This window comes from Tasmannia lanceolata, unplaced genomic scaffold (genome assembly GCF_043159265.1).
Source record: "Tasmannia lanceolata isolate RefF3 unplaced genomic scaffold, GAP_Taslan_0.1 ptg000011l, whole genome shotgun sequence".
In the NCBI taxonomy this organism is placed as follows: Eukaryota; Viridiplantae; Streptophyta; class Magnoliopsida; order Canellales; family Winteraceae; genus Tasmannia; species Tasmannia lanceolata.
The window spans coordinates 14,545,298-14,562,537 of NW_027518688.1; the positions used below are offsets into that span (position 1 = coordinate 14,545,298).

The 17,240-nt window shown below is 42.3% G+C and overlaps 1 protein-coding gene across 2 annotated transcripts in view; it reads left to right on the top strand.

The window, feature by feature from the left end:
- The window catches only part of LOC143886462 (nucleoporin (DUF3414)), a 117,072-nt gene that overhangs the window by 25,733 nt on the left and 74,099 nt on the right, over positions 1-17,240 (top strand). Inside the window, exons 1-2 of one of the 2 annotated variants that reach the window (XM_077390436.1) lie at positions 4,348-4,395; positions 14,028-14,105. In XM_077390436.1, the coding sequence (XP_077246551.1) occupies positions 4,375-4,395; positions 14,028-14,105 (99 nt within the window). In that variant the 5' untranslated portion in view covers positions 4,348-4,374. Of the gene's footprint in view, positions 1-4,347; positions 4,396-14,027; positions 14,106-17,240 lie in introns of those variants that run through there. The other variant, XM_077390435.1, reaches the window with a different exon arrangement.

A 17,240-nucleotide genomic window follows, 5' to 3' on the forward strand; every position in this document is an offset into this window, starting at 1 on the left:
AGGAAAGGACCGAAACGAGGACAAGTGAGAAGTGTTACCGGTCGTGTGGTTTGAGGCTCCAGAATCAATGATCCATGACCCAGAGCTCGAAAGAAGAGTGGTGGGTGAGTTACCTGACTGGGCAAATCCTGTAGTAGGCTGACGGGCATTGAGACAAAGGCGGTGAAACTCCTCATAGTCAGCACGACAGAGGGTGTATGAATCATCCGTTGGTGGAGTGACGTTAGGAGGGGGCTGTTGTGGGTCGGAAGAACCAGTAGCACTCAGGTGGGCAGAGCGAGCCTGGCGAAGCTCGGGATGAAGCGTGTAACAGATGTCGATGTGATGTCCCTCTCTTTGACAGTGAGTGCAAAACGACCTGCCACGGCTGCCACGAGCACGTCCTCTACCGCTACGACTATGGCCAAAGGAGGTACCACGATGACTGGGACGACTACTGCTATCATAAGCCGCAAGAGTCGAGTCATCAACTGAGACGGGGAGAAAGAATCACCAGGAGAGCATTGCTGTACGGGAGTAAATCTCGGTGGGGGAAGGAATAGAGCCCGATCCAATAATCTGCTGACGGAGATGAGTGTACTCCCGACCCAAACTCTCAAGGTACTGAACAACCCGAATCTGATCCCTCTGGCGAGCAGCAACATTGAGATCGGTCGTGAGAGGCATGAATACATCAAGTTGCTGCTGTCATAGGGCTACAAACTGGCTGTAGTGAGTGGCAAGTGAAAGATCACCACGCCGAAGATGGATCCTTTATGAGTACGTGGAACAGATATGACTAGTGTTGGCTACTCCAGAATAGAGAAGAGTGATCTGATCCCCATATCTGTTTGGCGGTACGAAGAAGCATCAGAGGGCCAGAAATGCCAAAGTGGAGAACGAATTAGAGCATCCGCCTGTTCCCACCGATCAAGTTTGGAATCGGTTTTAGGAGGTGGGTCATGACGGATAATATGGGCCTTGCCACGACCAACAAGATAGGTCTCTACTGCGGCCTTCCAAGTAATGTAGTTTGCCCCATCTAGCTTGACAGTAGTGATCGGTGGGAAGGAACCATCCACCGAGATCGCAGATGAAGGAGTCGAAGAAGGTGTCGTACTGACTACAGGAACCACTCCTGTCGATGGATTCTCAATCATGAGATCCATAATGTCAAACAACAAGGGAGATGACAACCTTGACAACGGCGGTGCAACGAAAAGTAACTAGAAATCAGAAGGAGTAAACGAAGAAGAGCACTAAATGCGGCTCCACGATGTGCATAAATTGAAAGCACATTCCCGGACGGAATCCACGAAGTAGAGAGGGAAAGCCGCAAAAACGAGAGGAAGGATCTAGGGCATGAGTGCACTAGAATAAAGCTAGAGTGAAATCTAGGGCTAGGTTTAGGATTAGGGTCAGGGTTAGGGATTTATATAGGGGGGAGGTGGTATTTATGAAGGGGAGAGAGAGGAGGGGGGAGGGGGGGGGGGAGGATGGGGTTGCGTGAGGCGGGAGTTAGGGGTGCCGTAAGGAGGTTGGGGTTGTGGGGTGTTACGAAGAGTGGGGAGTATGGGGTTGTGTAGAGAGGGGTGCCGTACGGGGTTGGGTGAGAGGGGGGATAATTTACGGGGGGTGGGGGGATTATGGAAGAGAGAGGGGTTGTCGAGGGGTGGCCTCCAACTGAGGAGAAATGGGATACCGGGGGGATGTGGGTAATGGTTGGGGAAGGGATGGAGAGATGGAGATTGGTGAGGAGGTTGACGACGATGGTGGTCCCTAGGGGATCAAAACCCTAAGGCTCTGATACCATGTTGGAGTGAAGATGGAGAGGAGAAAATGTGAGTTGAGAGGATCTCCCCTCGACTCTATTATATTTATATTAGAGTTACATGTACAAAGTCCATTATGCCCTCAGGCATATCATACACTCTAACAGGTAACCTTGTATTGATGTGCATTTTCTGCACTCAGTGCTTTATTATTAGTTAGATTGTTAGTGAAAAAAAACGAGGTTAAAGAGAGGTGGAGAAGTTACTTCGATAAGTTGTTTAATGGAGAACCTGAAGCGAATTTGGGAGAGCTTGATAACGCTTTTGATGATACAAGCTGGAGGTTTGTTCGTAGAATCCGAACATCAGAGGTAAGAGTAGCTATGAAAAATATGAAATTAGGTAAAGCTAAGGGCCTGACGACATTCCTATTAAGACTTGGATGCTTGGGTGATGTGGGTTTGGTTTGGTTAACTAGATTATTTAACAATATTTTGAAGACTAAGAAGATGCCTGATGAGTGGAGGAAAAGTACATTAGTACCTATTTATAAGAATAAAGGGGATATTCAGAGTTGCACCAATTACCGGGGAATCAAGCTAATGAGTCACACCACAAAGCTTTAGGAGAGGGTAATTGAGCGTAGACTAAGAAAAGAGACTAAGGTGTCAGAGAATCAGTTTGGCTTCATGCTCGGACGATCGACTATGGAAGCTATCTTCTTAATTAGGCGGTTAATGGAGAGATTTGGAGAAAATAAAAAGGACCTTCATATGGTTTTCATTGATTTGGAGAAAGCGTGTGATAGGGTTCCTAGGAATGTTATGTGGTGGGTCCTTGAAAAAAAAAGAGCCTACTAAATATGTTGATGTGATTAAGGATATGTACAATGGAGCAGTAGCTAGTGTCAGAACCACGGATGACACGTCTAGTGAGTTTCCAATTACAATAGGACTGCACCAAGGATAAGCTCTAAGCCCTTATCTTTTTACGCTAGTTATGGATGAGCTTACGGAGGGTATCCAGGATGAGGTGCCGTGGTGTATGTTATTTGCAGATGACATTGTATTAATCGACGAAACCAAAGCACGAGTAAATGCTAAGTTAGAGTTATGGAGAACTACTTTGGAATCCAAAGGTTTTAGACTACGTAGGACTAAGACAGAATATATGGAATGCAACTTTAGTAATGTAAGGAAGCGGGATGGGGATATAGTAAATATGACTGGACATGAGGTACCTAAGAGGGATATCTTTCGCTATCTTGGTTCAATTCTACATAAGGAAGGAGAGATTGAACATGATGTTAAATATATAATAAGAGCAGGTTGGTTGAAGTGGAAGCTTGCCTCAGGAGTTCTGGGCAACCGTAAAATACCTACCAAGTTGAAGGGAAAGTTTTATAAGATAGCTGTGAGGCCAGCCATGCTGTACGGCTCAGAATGTTGGGCCACCAAGAAGCAGCATGTGCATAAGATGAGTGTAGCGGCGATGCGAATGCTTAGATGGATGTGCGGCCAAACAAGGTTAGATCGAATTAAAAATGAAGACATTCGTAAAAAGGTGGGGGTGGCACCAATTGAGGAGAAGATGAGAGAGCACCGCTTAAGATGGTTTGGACATATCCAACACAGGCCTTTGGATGCTCCGGTGAGAACAGGTGACTCGTGCCAAATTGATGGAGTAAAAGAGGTAGGGGCAGACCGAAAACAACTTGGGTAGAAACAGTGAGGAAAGAATTGAGGGCTAGGAATATTCCAGAGAACATGACCTTGGATAGGATAGAATGGAAGAAAATGATCCATGTAGAAGAACCCAACTAGAGCCAGAATTATAGCCGGATAGATTCTTTTCACATTCTTCATGAAATTTTTCTAAAGGATTCATTTAGCCGACCCCAACTAGTTTGGGACAAAGGCTTTGTTGAGTTGAGTGCTTTATTATGTTGTTCTACCCCGATGGCATGTCACTACCGCAGTTCTGCTATTTATTTTTCCCATGCCAACACTATATAGTTAGCAAAACTTCATTTTAAACGGTTTTTTTGTTTTGTTTTTTGAAATAAAATGCTTTTTATTGGTGTGCCGTTTAATAGGATTTAAGACCTTTACAATGAAAAAAACTCTTTTTTTTGTTGAGGCAAACGTTTAAAACACAATTTAAACATTTCAAATATGTTTTTTTGCACAACTTTCCAATTTTACCCTCACCGTTTTTGTAAATTATAAAATTTTAAACTCATTTTCTTGTTTTTCCTTTTTTTTGACTACGTTTTTCTGAACCAATACCGTATTAAACTCGAATTTTTGCGTCCCTTTTTTTGCTGAATCACGTTTTGCTAACTATGGTCAACACGTATGGCTGGGACTCTACCCGATATGCTCTATGGCCCATCTGCATCTTCTCCAGCATGCACCTATTTATGTATTCTACAATGTATTGTTAGGATATGGCTTTCTGGGGATTATTTCATACAAAAACAGGGTATTTTCCTTGACGTAATGGCGGTGTGCTTTTGTCTCTTGTAGACGTGATTTTGAGGCTTGACATGTCTGGGTCCTGCTACTAATAAGTGAATTAGCTTTAACTGGTAATGGGCTGGAGCGAGCCTGCAGTCAAATGAATGCTCTTTCCCTTACCGAAGGTACTTTGGTATTGTTATCACCATTCTAAGTGATGCATATTCTAATTCTGTACGATTTGGAATAACCGAATAAGTGTCCTTAGTCCCATTTTTTTCTATCTAGGAAAGTAAATTCTTATGGCTTAAAGGGAGACTTGAGCCAATATAGATTCATGAAAAACTTGCTTATGTTTGCATTTTATGTGATTTTAATTTTTATCTGCTGATAGGATTTGATGACCTTTGTCACTGAAAGATAGTATACAGCCTTGGACTGCCAAATTTCCAACTGGAACTGTAGGTTTGCAGCTTGAAAACATGTTAAATATGGCTAAAAAAAGTACATGTTGAACATTGAAAGTTGCTTGTTCTTGCTTGGGGGACATCTATGGGGGCATTGACCACCACCTCGATTTGAAATCTTCTAACCTGAAATGATACTAGTTATTTTGCTAATTTTCTCTTAAGAGTGTTGCTTTTTGACACATAATTGGACTTGTGGCATGGATAATTTATGGAGTTCCCTTTTGTACTTCCATAAGTATGGAGTATGCACTCAACGCACCCCCTTGGCTAAAATCAGTGGGATACCAGCAAAACATGAGCTGGTCCCATTATTTTAGTACTTGGCCACTGGATTTCTTCAAATGAGAAGTATGGATTTGGTACTCCAAGGTGCATCATTACTTTCCCTTCATTTATGAACCATGTGTTCTTCAGTGCAAGGCACGCTGTATGTTTCATGGTACCCATAGAGCTTATGATGCAGCCAAAGTATAGGGTAGAATAAGGAGGATTCAAGTCCGATAGAAATAAGAGTCAGTTTCCAAAGAAAATAAGTTTGCGCTTAAATATCCAACTATGATTCCGTTAAGTGGGTTAGAAAGATCTGTTCTAGTTCTACGATTCCTTTTTCTAGCTCATTTTCCATTTGTGACCGTACAGATCTCAAAATATAGATTGAAGCCTGGATGTGCAACTTTCGACGATCCAGGGGCATTTTTGGCATTCACATTAAGATGGCTGACACCTAGGGAAGCCTCGTCTTCTTCCTCATTTTATAGTCTCCCTGAGTCCACCTTGGTTTTTAGTAGTTGACTGGTTGCTCTTTTTAATGTATTGGAAGCTGTATTTGTATGGAGAGTTAGAGTTTTGTTCATGTCATGCAACAAGGTTACTAATGCTTTACTAGTTTTTCAAGTTTTCTAGTTTCTAGGTTTTTGCCATCACTGTTTCTAGGGTGTTGTTTTAGCAATTAATCTCTTGCAAGAGCAATATATATATATATATATATATATATATATATAAGGTTGCCAGAGCGGGAATCGAAAGCGAGAATCGAAACGGGAATCAAAAGCGGGAATCGAAGGCTCCCAGGGAAGAATCCTGCTTCCTTGTATATATATATATATATATATATATATATATATATATATATAGACACACACACACACACACACGGTGGGACTTCTCCTTTGCAGTTAGCTAATTTTGATGAATGAAAATTATATCTAGTTGCTTGTGAAGTAATTTTTATATTAACGCGTGTATTCATCTTTGGATAGACTGGACGGGCCAACCCCAGATTTCGAAGTTTCAATCCACAGAAACTTCGCTTCAACTCTCTGATTGGAGTAATCTTCAATTTGTTGCATGAGCTACAGCTCATCAAGCTTTCTCTTGCATCCTTGGGTATCAAAGCAAGTTCCTTCATTGGAGGTTGAAAATTGGTGTGGTTGAGTGGAGCCACTATTGAGAAGAGAATGAGAGAACAAGAGAGTTAGTTGGAGAGATCTCCCCCTCACTTATGTATTTATATTAAGTGAGAATAAGGTACAAAGACGACTATGCCCTTATGCATTATACATATATTCTAACACCTCCTCTCAAGCTGGGATGTATATATCATACATTCCTAGCTTGTTACAAATGTTGCTCAACTTAGCTTTGCTTAAGGACTTTGTAAGCATATTTGGCAGCTGATCCACGGATTAAAGTGAAACTGTGCATATCTCCCCCTTCTGGATTCTCTGACGAATGAAATGACGGTGCACCTCAATGTGTTACGTTCATTTATGGGAGACTGGATTGGTAGCAATATGAATTGCAACCTTATTATCGCAATACAACCGAGAAGGAGCAATACCAATCTCAGACAAAAGGGTACGCAGCTAGATAAATTCTGTACTTGTGTGTGTCATGGCCCTGTATTTGGCTTCGACGCTCGACTTTGCTATGACGTCTTGTTTCTTGCTTCGCCATGACACAAAGTTACCTCCTACAAATGTGCGATATCCAGTGGTTGATCTCCTATTTGCTAGAGATCCACCTCAATCTGCATCAGAGAATCCTTCAATCTTCATATGACCATGCCTTCTAAACAACAAACCTCTCCCTGGAGCGCCTTTCAAGTACTTGAGAATCTGGACTACTGCTGCCCAGTGAGAGGTACGTGGTGAGCTCATATACCGACTAATTACGCCTATAACATATGAGTCTGGGCGAGTAACTGCAAGATATATGAGCTTACCAACCAACCTCCTATATTTGTCAGGGTCATCCACTAAGTTGCCCTCTTCTGGAATAAGCTTCACATTAGGGTCCATGGGTACAGATGCAGGTTTCATTCCAAGATTCCCTGTCTCATCTAATAAATCCAACACATACTTTCTCTGTGATAGAGAGAGACCTTGAGAAGAATATGCTACCTCTATCTCAAGAAAGTTCCTTAGGCGACCCAGATCCTTGATGGAGAACTCTTTCTGCAAGAAAGTCTTCAATTTCTGTATACACTCTGAGTTACTGCCTGTAATGATAATATCATTAACATATACTATAAGAAGTATGCAACTAGCCGCAGACTAATGACTGGAAATAGAGTGATCTACGACGCATTGCTTCATGCCAAAACGCATGACAACCTCACTAAACATCCGCTTGCAGAGGTTACTTTAAGCCATAGAGAGATTTTCTCAAGCGACACACAGAGAAGGACATCTCCCATCTCCCCCTGAGCAACATACCCTAGAGGTTGCTCCATGTACACCTCCTTAGTGGGCTCTCCATGGAGGAAAGCATTTTTCACATCCAATGGCCAACCATGATTAACTGCCAAAGAAAGCAAGACATGAACAGATGGAATCTTCGCAATATGAGATAATGTCTTGGTGTGATCAACTCCAAAAGTCTAAGTATAACCTTTCGCTACTAAGTGCGCCTTCAGACGCTGAACAGTCCCATCTGGTAAGCATTTAATAGAGAACACCTATCGACACCTCACTGAAGGTTTTAAATTTCGGTTTCGGCTATAATTTCAGGCTTCACCGAAATCGAAATTTTAGCCGAAATCTCAAAATTTCAGTCGAAAGTCGGTAAGGCTTATTGAAACAGCAGATTTTCTCCCGAAATTACCAAAATTTCTGCCGAAATTACCGAAATTTCAGCAAAAATTTCGTAAACGAATAAAAAAATAATATTTATCTTAGATTTTGTCGAAATAATTTCGACTGAAATTTGGTACGTTTCGAAAATTTTGGTTTCAGAACGTTTCAGTTTCGGTGTTGACCGAAATCCGAAATTTCGGTCTAAATTTAAAACCTTGACCCCACTGGGCGATCACCGAAAGGCAGAGGAACCAAATCCTAAGTCTGAGCACGCCATCCTGAATGAGCGAGGGCCTCGACCATAGACTGTGGTAAAGAGATAGAAGACAGGGAAGACACATCCTCGAAAAGTGAGGGTTAGATGATCATAGGAAACAAAGTTAGAAATAAGATTCGCAGTAGAATGAGAACGGGTGTGTGAAGCAGTAAGAGAGTCAGAAAGTACTATAGAAGAAGGTACCTGAGAAGTAGAGGCCGGTATCTTCTGCTGAGATGACGATGTCTCGAGTGGAGGTGGTGGTGGATTTGCATGCCGACGCCTCTAATAAGTCTTCATAGTTGCAGAAGGGTTAACACTGACACAGAAGGTGGGGGATCCACTGACACAGATAATGGCGGAGGGGATAACACAACTAGGTCAGGAAAAACCTGAAGAGGAAGAGGAATCGTCAAGTCAAGAACAACAGTACGAGGCTCTTGCGCCCGAGCGGGAGAATTGCTCAGACTCAAATAATGTCACATCGACAGACACAAACCACATACAGAGACGAGGGTTGTAGCAACGATATCTCTTCAGGGTGTGAAAATAGCCCAGGAAGACACATCGCTCCGATCGAGGGTCCAACTTATTATGAGAAGGACTTAGATTGTGAACGAAGCCCGAAGCAAACATAGCCAGATACCCGGGCTGTGAGAGGGAAAGGATCCCACTGAGGGTGTAAGATCGTGAAGGGTGAGTCAACACGAAGAACCGATGAAGGGAGACGGTTGGCTAGGAAGTAAGCAGTAAGAATGCCATCACTCCAATATGTTTTAGGCACCCGCATTTGAAGAAGGAGGGTTCGGGCCACCTCAAGTAAGTAGCGTAGTTTCCTCTCAGAATACCATTTTGTTGATAGGTGTAGGCACAAGATGACTGATGAATGATGCCATGAGTGGAGAGGTAATCCCAAAATCCATTCGAGCGAGGGAAATATTCCCTAGCATTATCAGTGCGTAGACATTTGAGAGTGCAATTGTATTGATTTGTAATTTTAGCATGAAAAGGTGAGAAATGCAGCAAAGACCTCAGAACGGTCTTTTAAGTAAAATAACTATGCCATATGCGAATAGTCATCAATAAAAACAATATAATAGTTATAACCAAAAGAAGACACGACCCTATAGGGTCCCCATACAGTAGAATGAACTAACTCAAAAGGAGTCGACACTCTACTGACTACTCGGGATGGAAAAGGCACATGATGGTGTTTCCCGAGTTCACATGATTCGCACTGAAAAGGAGAAACAGATCCAGGAACAATAGGCTTCTACTGAAGCTGCTGAAGAGAAGGGTGGCCAAGACGACAGTGCCACTGATAGGTGTCGATAGAATTATGTAATGCAGTTGTAGGCGGGCGACAATCCAGACAATAGAGCCGATCCACCTCACGTCCCGATCTAATCGTCTTTCTAGCCGAGAGATACTGAAAGAGACAATAAGAAGGATAAAATGAGACATAACAATTGATATTTTTAGTAAGCTGGGTAACAGAAAGCAAACTAAAGGGAGACTTAGGAACACATAAAACTGATGATAATGGAAGGCTAGGATGAGGAGAAATACTACCAACACCAGAGATGGGAGTAGTGGTCCCATCAGCAAGGGTAATAGATTGAGATACAGAATGAAAAGTTCAAAAAGAGCTAAGCTGAGAAGTGTTACCGGTCATGTGGTTCGAGGCCTCGGGATCAGTAATCCAGGAACCAGAGCTAGAGATGTGGGTAGTGGGCGAACTACCTGGCTGTGCAAAGTTCGCAGTTGGAGGGCGGACGCTGAAGCGAAGACGTTGAAACTCATAGTCGGCCGGTGATAAAGTGAACGTATCGTCGGTCGGCATAGGGATAGTGGAGGTGGAAGGCGAAGCCTCGAGAGGACTAGCAACAGTGAGATGCGCCGAGCGGATCTGGCGAAGTCCGGGATGAAGGGTATAACAAGTGTCGACATGATGGCCCTCTCTCTGACAGTGAGTACAATATAGGAGACCACGGCCACCACCAACACAACCGTCACCAAAAGAACCACCACTACGACCATGACAACCACCACTATTGTAGGCTGCTGGCCCAGGACAGAGCTGCCAATAGGAACAACGGGAAAAGAGTCGCTCAGAAGACACTGTTGGGCACGAGAATAGACCTCTGTGAGGGAGGGAATAGTGCCGGAGCCAATGATCTACTGTTGAAGTTGAACGAACTCAGGGCCTAGACTGTCAAGGTAGTGGACAATGCAGAGTGGTCCCGCTGTCGGGTAAGTATGGTGATTCAGAGGTGAGGGGCATAAAGAGATCAAACTGCTGGCAGAGGGAGACGAACTGGCTATAATGTGTAGTAAGAGACAGATCACCACGGCGAAAGCGCATCTACTCGGAATATGTGGCACAAATGCGTGTGATGTTGTCGACCCCAGAATAGAGAAGTGCAGTATGGTCCCAGATCTGCTTCGATGTGGGAAGAAGCATCCTGTGTCATACTCTGCCAAAGAAGTGTGCGAATCATGGTATCTTTCTGCTCCCATCGAGCATATGTGGGATCAGTAGAAGAGGGAGGATCCTGGCGAAAAAGGCTGACCTTGCCTCGAGCAAGGAGATATGTCTCGACAACTACTTTCCGAGACAAGCAATTGGTCCCATCCTGTTTAACAGTAGCCATATGTTGAAATGAGCCTTCCACAGGAGAAGAGTAACTAGATGGAATAGCCGAAGGTGGTTGTGTTGGACGAACCCCATTGGTCGTGCCGATGGAGGGATCCTCAATGATGGGAGGCTCCACGAAGACAGAGATAGAGAGGATAACAATCACAACAATCGGCAAAAAAAAAAACGAGAAAGGGGGACAACTAGATGGGGCCAAGGATCATATCGCGGCTCCAAGATAAAGGGCAGCCCAGTGCACGAGGCTCCCGCCATTGCGGGGTTTGGCGAGGGTTAGATGTATGCTGCCTTACCCCTGCTTTGAAGAGAGGCTCTTTCCGTGACTCGAACCCGTGACCACCAGGTCACAATAAAGCAACCTTACCGATGCGCCAAGGCTCTCGGTTCCGAGATAGAGAAATGCAAAAGGGAGGGACATAGGAGAATAAACCGGAGCCGCGAATAAGAACAAGAGAGGGGAGGAGAGGATTTAACCCATTAGATCTTATGGTTTTGATGAGAGGGAGAACTAAGGGAGAAGAGATTAGGGCTTTTTTATGGTTTTTTTTTTGAAAGATGACAAATTTCATTAATATTCAGAAAGCATTCGGGACCGGGAGTCCCATCCCGCAATACAACATATTAAGATGAATTGGCACGGGCATACCCGAAGCCAATTTAAAAGTAGCCAGAAAAAGTCACAAAAAAACCAACTATTCCTTTCCTCTATTGTACTGCACATAGTTCTTGGACTACACCTAATTCTAATGTGCACATAATCCTTTCCTCTATTCCTTTGTCTATTCGTTTCTTGACTAATCACAGTAAAAAGTACTCCCAGACCAAAGTGCCTCGGCTAGCGAAAGACCATGGTCTCTCAAGCTATTGAGGAGCTAAATCTTTTCTCAACTCATGTAGGATCTGGAATTACCTAGCGCAGAGATTGACCCCTACAAACATTCATTCTTATCAAATTACCTTACCCCCAACCTATAGGACTGAAACCGACATCACAATTTCCACCACCTCCGTACTAAGTTCCCGACATCTTGCAACCATCTCCTTCCCAACCAGTCTCTATTAATTAAATGAAGCATAAACTTCATGTCTAAATAGTGTTCCACCAGAAGTCGGATAGACAGATAAGGGTGGCGGATGGGAGGGAAGGGAGAGGAGGGATGTGGGCGGGGAGGGAGAAAGGCCGCGGGAGGGGGGGGGGGGAGCGAGGGAGCAGAGGGCGGAGGTGCGAGGGTTCGTGGGAGCGAGGGAGGAGGGAGAGAGAGGGGGGGGGGGGAGCGAGAGAGAAGGGGCCGGAGTAGTGGGAGGGAGGCATGAGCAGAGGGAAAGAGGGGGGGGGGGGGGAGCAGTGGGAGGGAGGCGGGGGAAGGGAAGAGAAGAGGAGGAAGAAGAGCGGTGGCTATGGTGTTCCCTAGGGGATCAATACCCTAGGGCTCTGATACCATGTTGAGAAGAGAATGAGAGAAGAAGAGAGTGAGTTGGAGAGATCTCTCCCTCACTTATTTATTTATATTAAGTGAGAATAAGGTACAAAGGCGACTATGCCCTTAGGCATTATACATATATTCTAACATAAAAAATCCAGAAAATTTGGGTTAGTTACAATCCAATTCTAGATTTTTTTTATGTATCAACCATCCTTGACTTTGGATGGGTTCTCTTCATCAAATCAAAACATATAACAGAAGGACATAAAGCTCTTCAAAGTCTAGTTTCCAACAACAAAGAAATGGTTCATCAATCGTGGTCATCTCTAGAAAGATACCGGCAAAATAGTGGTGTGTCAGAGTGAACCATCCTTCCGAAATTCGAGTTTCAAAAACTCGTACCCTTGGAATATTTTGAATAGAAAATGATTTGAAGCTTTGAGTGCTTGACTTGAAGTGGAGATGCATTGTATTTCTATTCTTGTTCTTCATATCTTGGGTAATATTATTTCACATTTCATGATTAATATTGTTATTTCCTCGATCCCCTTACATCTTTTGTTTTTGTCAACGTAGAAGCCACGAGTGGGATTGGGAAACCATCTCTTCTCTGTACTTCAGACTTAGGAGCAGTCTGAGAGAGAGAGAGAGAGAGAGAGAGAGAGAGAGAGAGAGAGAGAGAGAGAGAGAGAGACTAAATCCTTGCTTTATTAAACACTGCTGTGATTGGCAATTAATAGCTTTTTGGGAATTATAATACCCTTTGATAGTTAATTAGAAAAACGTAATGAGAGAGAGAGAGAGAGAGAGAGAGAGAGAGAGAGAGAGAGAGAGAGAGAGAGAGAGACTAAATCCTTGCTTTATTAAACACTACTGTGATTGGCAATTAATAGCTTTTTGGGAATTATAATACCCTTTGATAGTTAATTAGAAAAATGTAATGAAAGAGAGGAGTGCCATTATTAAAACACTGGAGTGCAAATATGTAAAATCTGTGGTAAATATGATGAAAATATAGAGGTTGAGAAATGAGAGGCAGGAAATCATATAGGAGTCTAAATTCAATTCTTTTCATTCATCATACTAACATGTTATAGGTGATATGGATACAAGACTAGCTCACTGACTAAAATATCCCCACAGGTGAATTTTACTCATCTCTAACACCTCCCTTGAGGCTGAGGTGTTCCTTGAAAGATGTAGTTTGTCTACTAAGTAATGATGGCAATTTACAATGAGTTCTTTCAAAAATATCTGCAGATTGCTCATGACTTGAAACTTAACATGGAGGAACTTCTCTTTTCAAGAATAACTGCAGAATAACAAAGCTTTTCTCTTACCTCTTGTATATGCGATAAGTCTGAGAAATCCGCTGCCGATCTCTTTTGAGCTTGAAGAATAAAGAGAAAAGCTCCCCCCCTCCCCCCTCTTAGGTGTTTTTTCTCTCTCTCTTTCTCCCTTTCCAAGCTCAAAACCATCCCATTTTTTCCTGTTTTCTCTCTCCCGTACATGATTTTAGACACAAGGAGAGGTTTCTTGCATAAGATGCATGCAGATTGACGATAATACCTTTCTTATTTTGGATTACTGCCAAAATATCACAGCTAGCAAGCTAGTTGTTTTAGGAAACAAGAGAGCCCTGGGAAACACTGCAACATCCCAACCATTTGTTATCTTATTATTGTTTTGTATTTATTTATCTATATGTGATTCAAATTTTGTTTGTATGGGCTTATTGGTTAAACTATGCAAGCTGACATCATGCTTCTTTTCTTGCATGGTTGCATTGAAGTTTATTTCTTCCCAAATATTCAAGCATGGAGCAACATAATTTGAATGTTACAGGCTTGAAAATTTCTTCTATATTCACACAGTTTTCAATATCTATTTACAGTTTGTAATTTCTCAATCTTTGTCTCTGTGTTTTCTTCCAGAGCCCTATTGCTGGTTATCGTAGTGTTCTAAGAACATTTATTTCTGCATTTGTTGCGTCATACGAGATAACTCATCAGGTGCCAGTATTCTCTCTTTTATTCTTATTATTTTTCATGGGTAATTGATGAATTTATTAGCTGAGACCAAAAAAATGTGGATAAATGGTGGAGCTCCAATTTCTATGGCTGAGCTTGAGGTTCCTTTCAGGGTAATGTCTGCTCTGCTCATTGTTTTCTCATACAGAACATGGCTGAATGATATACTTGCCGAATACTATTGCCAAGCTTGCCGAATACTATTTCTTACTAATCACGCCCATTAATGGCTGAGGACCTGGGATTTTCTTCCATGCTTCCGTGGAAACATCACTTGTCCTAGAGACTTTTGTTTTGAGTTATGATTAATCTTGTAGCAAAGCAACCTTTTCCCTTATAAAACACTTGAGTTTCAACTTCATTAGTTCATGATCTTTATGGGGTCCAGAATGATAACTTGGCTTCTCATTCTCGTATGTTGTCCTCAGATGTAGACAGGTGGTTCTGGATTACGTACCAAACTCTTCTCAAAGTTATGCTTGATCGGATCAATTGTACTTGCTGCCATATTATCACTTCCTTCGCCAATTTTCTTTACCATCTTCCATGTGCTAGACATTATATTTCTTGATGCCTCTAAGTTTCTTCTTTTCGATTCCTCTGAATAATTCATCTTTTTATCGTTTCCTCTAAATTCGACATATTCTTTCATACATAACTTTATTATTATTTTATGAATGACAAAGACTTTTATTAGGCAAGAAGAAAAATCGGGAAACCCCGCGACTGAGATGGCCGATAATAATCGAAGGGAAGAGAAGACAAATACAGACAAAAGCAGACATAAATAAAGAACCCTCAAGTGGGAAGAAAATCAAACATCTCTGAAGTCTCCATGACCACTCATGCCCTAGCTACCCTATCGGCTTTGCTATTTGCTGACCTCTTAACATGTTGAAAAGTAATGGAGGAGCTAGCCAGTTGATCTTGGATCTCTTCAAAGCAGTGTGCAAACTTCCATGGGAAGGCATGAGTCCCCTCGAGCCACCTTATTACATTAAGATTCTCCTTCCACTATCACTTTGTCCAAATGACTACTCTAGCATTTTGATGCCCTGCAGAATTGCCCTAACTCATAGTTGCCGGAAACTCCTTGGGCGGGTGGGAAACCCGTTTCCCCTAAAACGCGTTTCTCGTGGGTGGGAAACTCGTTTCCCCTAAAACGTGGGAAACGCGTTTCGGAAACGTTTCCGAAATATGATAAAAAACTGGAGAAATGTTTCCGAAATGCATAGGAACATATGGGAAACTTATGTAAATCATGTGTGAAATGCACGATAAACGTATGTAACACTCGTAGAAAACACACGTGAAACGTGTAGGAAACATATGTGGAACTTACGAAAATCATTTTGGAAAAAACACATTAAAAATTGTGGAATAGATATTTAAAAAGAAAACAATAGCATATATTGTAAGAAAAATAAAAATAAGAAAAATTCAAACAGAAATTTGAAATTAACAAAATTTAAATATACAGAACCACATATTTCGTGTTTTCGTTGTGTTTCGTGTGTGTTTTTTCTATCGTTTCTGAAACGCTTCTAATGTGTTTCTTCAGACGTTTCTTGTACGATTTTCTATTGTTTTCTCGTTTCTCGTTTCTCCTAACATTTTTTCAAGCGTTTCACGTTTCCGTTTCACGTTTCGTTTCCCACCCTGGTAACTATGCCCTAACTTCTGCTACAAGAGTCTATGGTTCCATTGGGACTCAAATAGGCCCATCTCGTAGTTCCACTGTCGTCTCTAAGAAGACTGCTACACCCGGCTGGACCAGAATTTCACATGCTGGGCCTGTCAAAGTTTAGCTTTAGGTGGCCATGCTTAGGGGGTCCCATTTTTGGGCAGGGGTACTCGCCTGCTCCGTGCTCGTGCAAATCACCTTCCAACCTTACCAAACATCAAATGCTGAAACAAATCCCCGAATCTAGGTAGTATAGTATTCCTACGCAAGAGATGTTAAGGTTATTAACTTGGTGAAGATATACTGGTGGCTCTTGACCCCACCTTTGAAGACACGAGTGTTTCTTTCCTTCCATGGAGCCATATCGTGGCTAGCAGTATCACATTCCAATGGATCTTTCTTTTCTTTCTCTAGGGAGCTACAACCCAACTCTCAAAAGATCAATGAGTCTGGTCAGGAATATCCCGGAAAAACCAAATCTACATAAAATCCCACTCTACACTTCTATAGCTAATCTACAATGGATTAACATATGCTCTACTGTTTCTCCAGCCTCAATACATAAAGCACAATGATCAATAATAAGCATGTGCCAGTTAAGCAGGTGGTCCACTATCAATATCTTATTGTGGAAGGCAGTTCATACAATGCACATACTCCGGGCGGTGCTGGAATGCTCCACACTCTAGATACATGCAATGGCATAGGGCAAGGTACGATAGGAAAGTAGAATGATTTGACACTAAGCTCCTCGGACGAGTTCCAGATTCAAACCCTTTTATCTTGTCCTGTTATCTTGATGTAGCAATTCTCTAGCATCGCTAGTGGCTTGACCACCATGGGTAACTCTTTATCAAAGTAGTTCCTTCTGAAATTCAACTTCTTAATTGATTCTTTCCCCAACCCACACAAAACATTCCTTGACAAAAGCATACTTATTCTCAATTACTGTGAACAAATCAGGTAGCACCTCCTTCAAAGGGGCATCTTTAGACCACTTGTGCCACAATTTGATTCGATCACCTGAATATATTCTGAATTTTGTCCCCTTGGTAAACTTTTGTCTAAGGCGCATGATATCTCCCAAAACTGTCACTCCATGGATGAATCTATCCTCAGATAGCTAATTTGTCCTGGGGAAGAGCTGTACTTGCCTACAATTGGTTAGACTTATCTCCAAATCTCCAGAGCCTTTTCCCAATAGAGCAATATTCACACCTTTAAAAAATATTCACACCTTTAATTCTTCTTAAGCCTAGCCCCCTAGCCTCTATTGGCTTGCAGACCTCCTCAAAACTAACTAGATGCAATTTTTTCTTCTCATCCGACACACATTGGGGAATCTCCCTGAACTAAATGATCCTCCTACCTAACCTTCAAATATCTTTGTCCGCATAAATAGGATCGGTTCTATTCTCATCATTTGTTTTTCT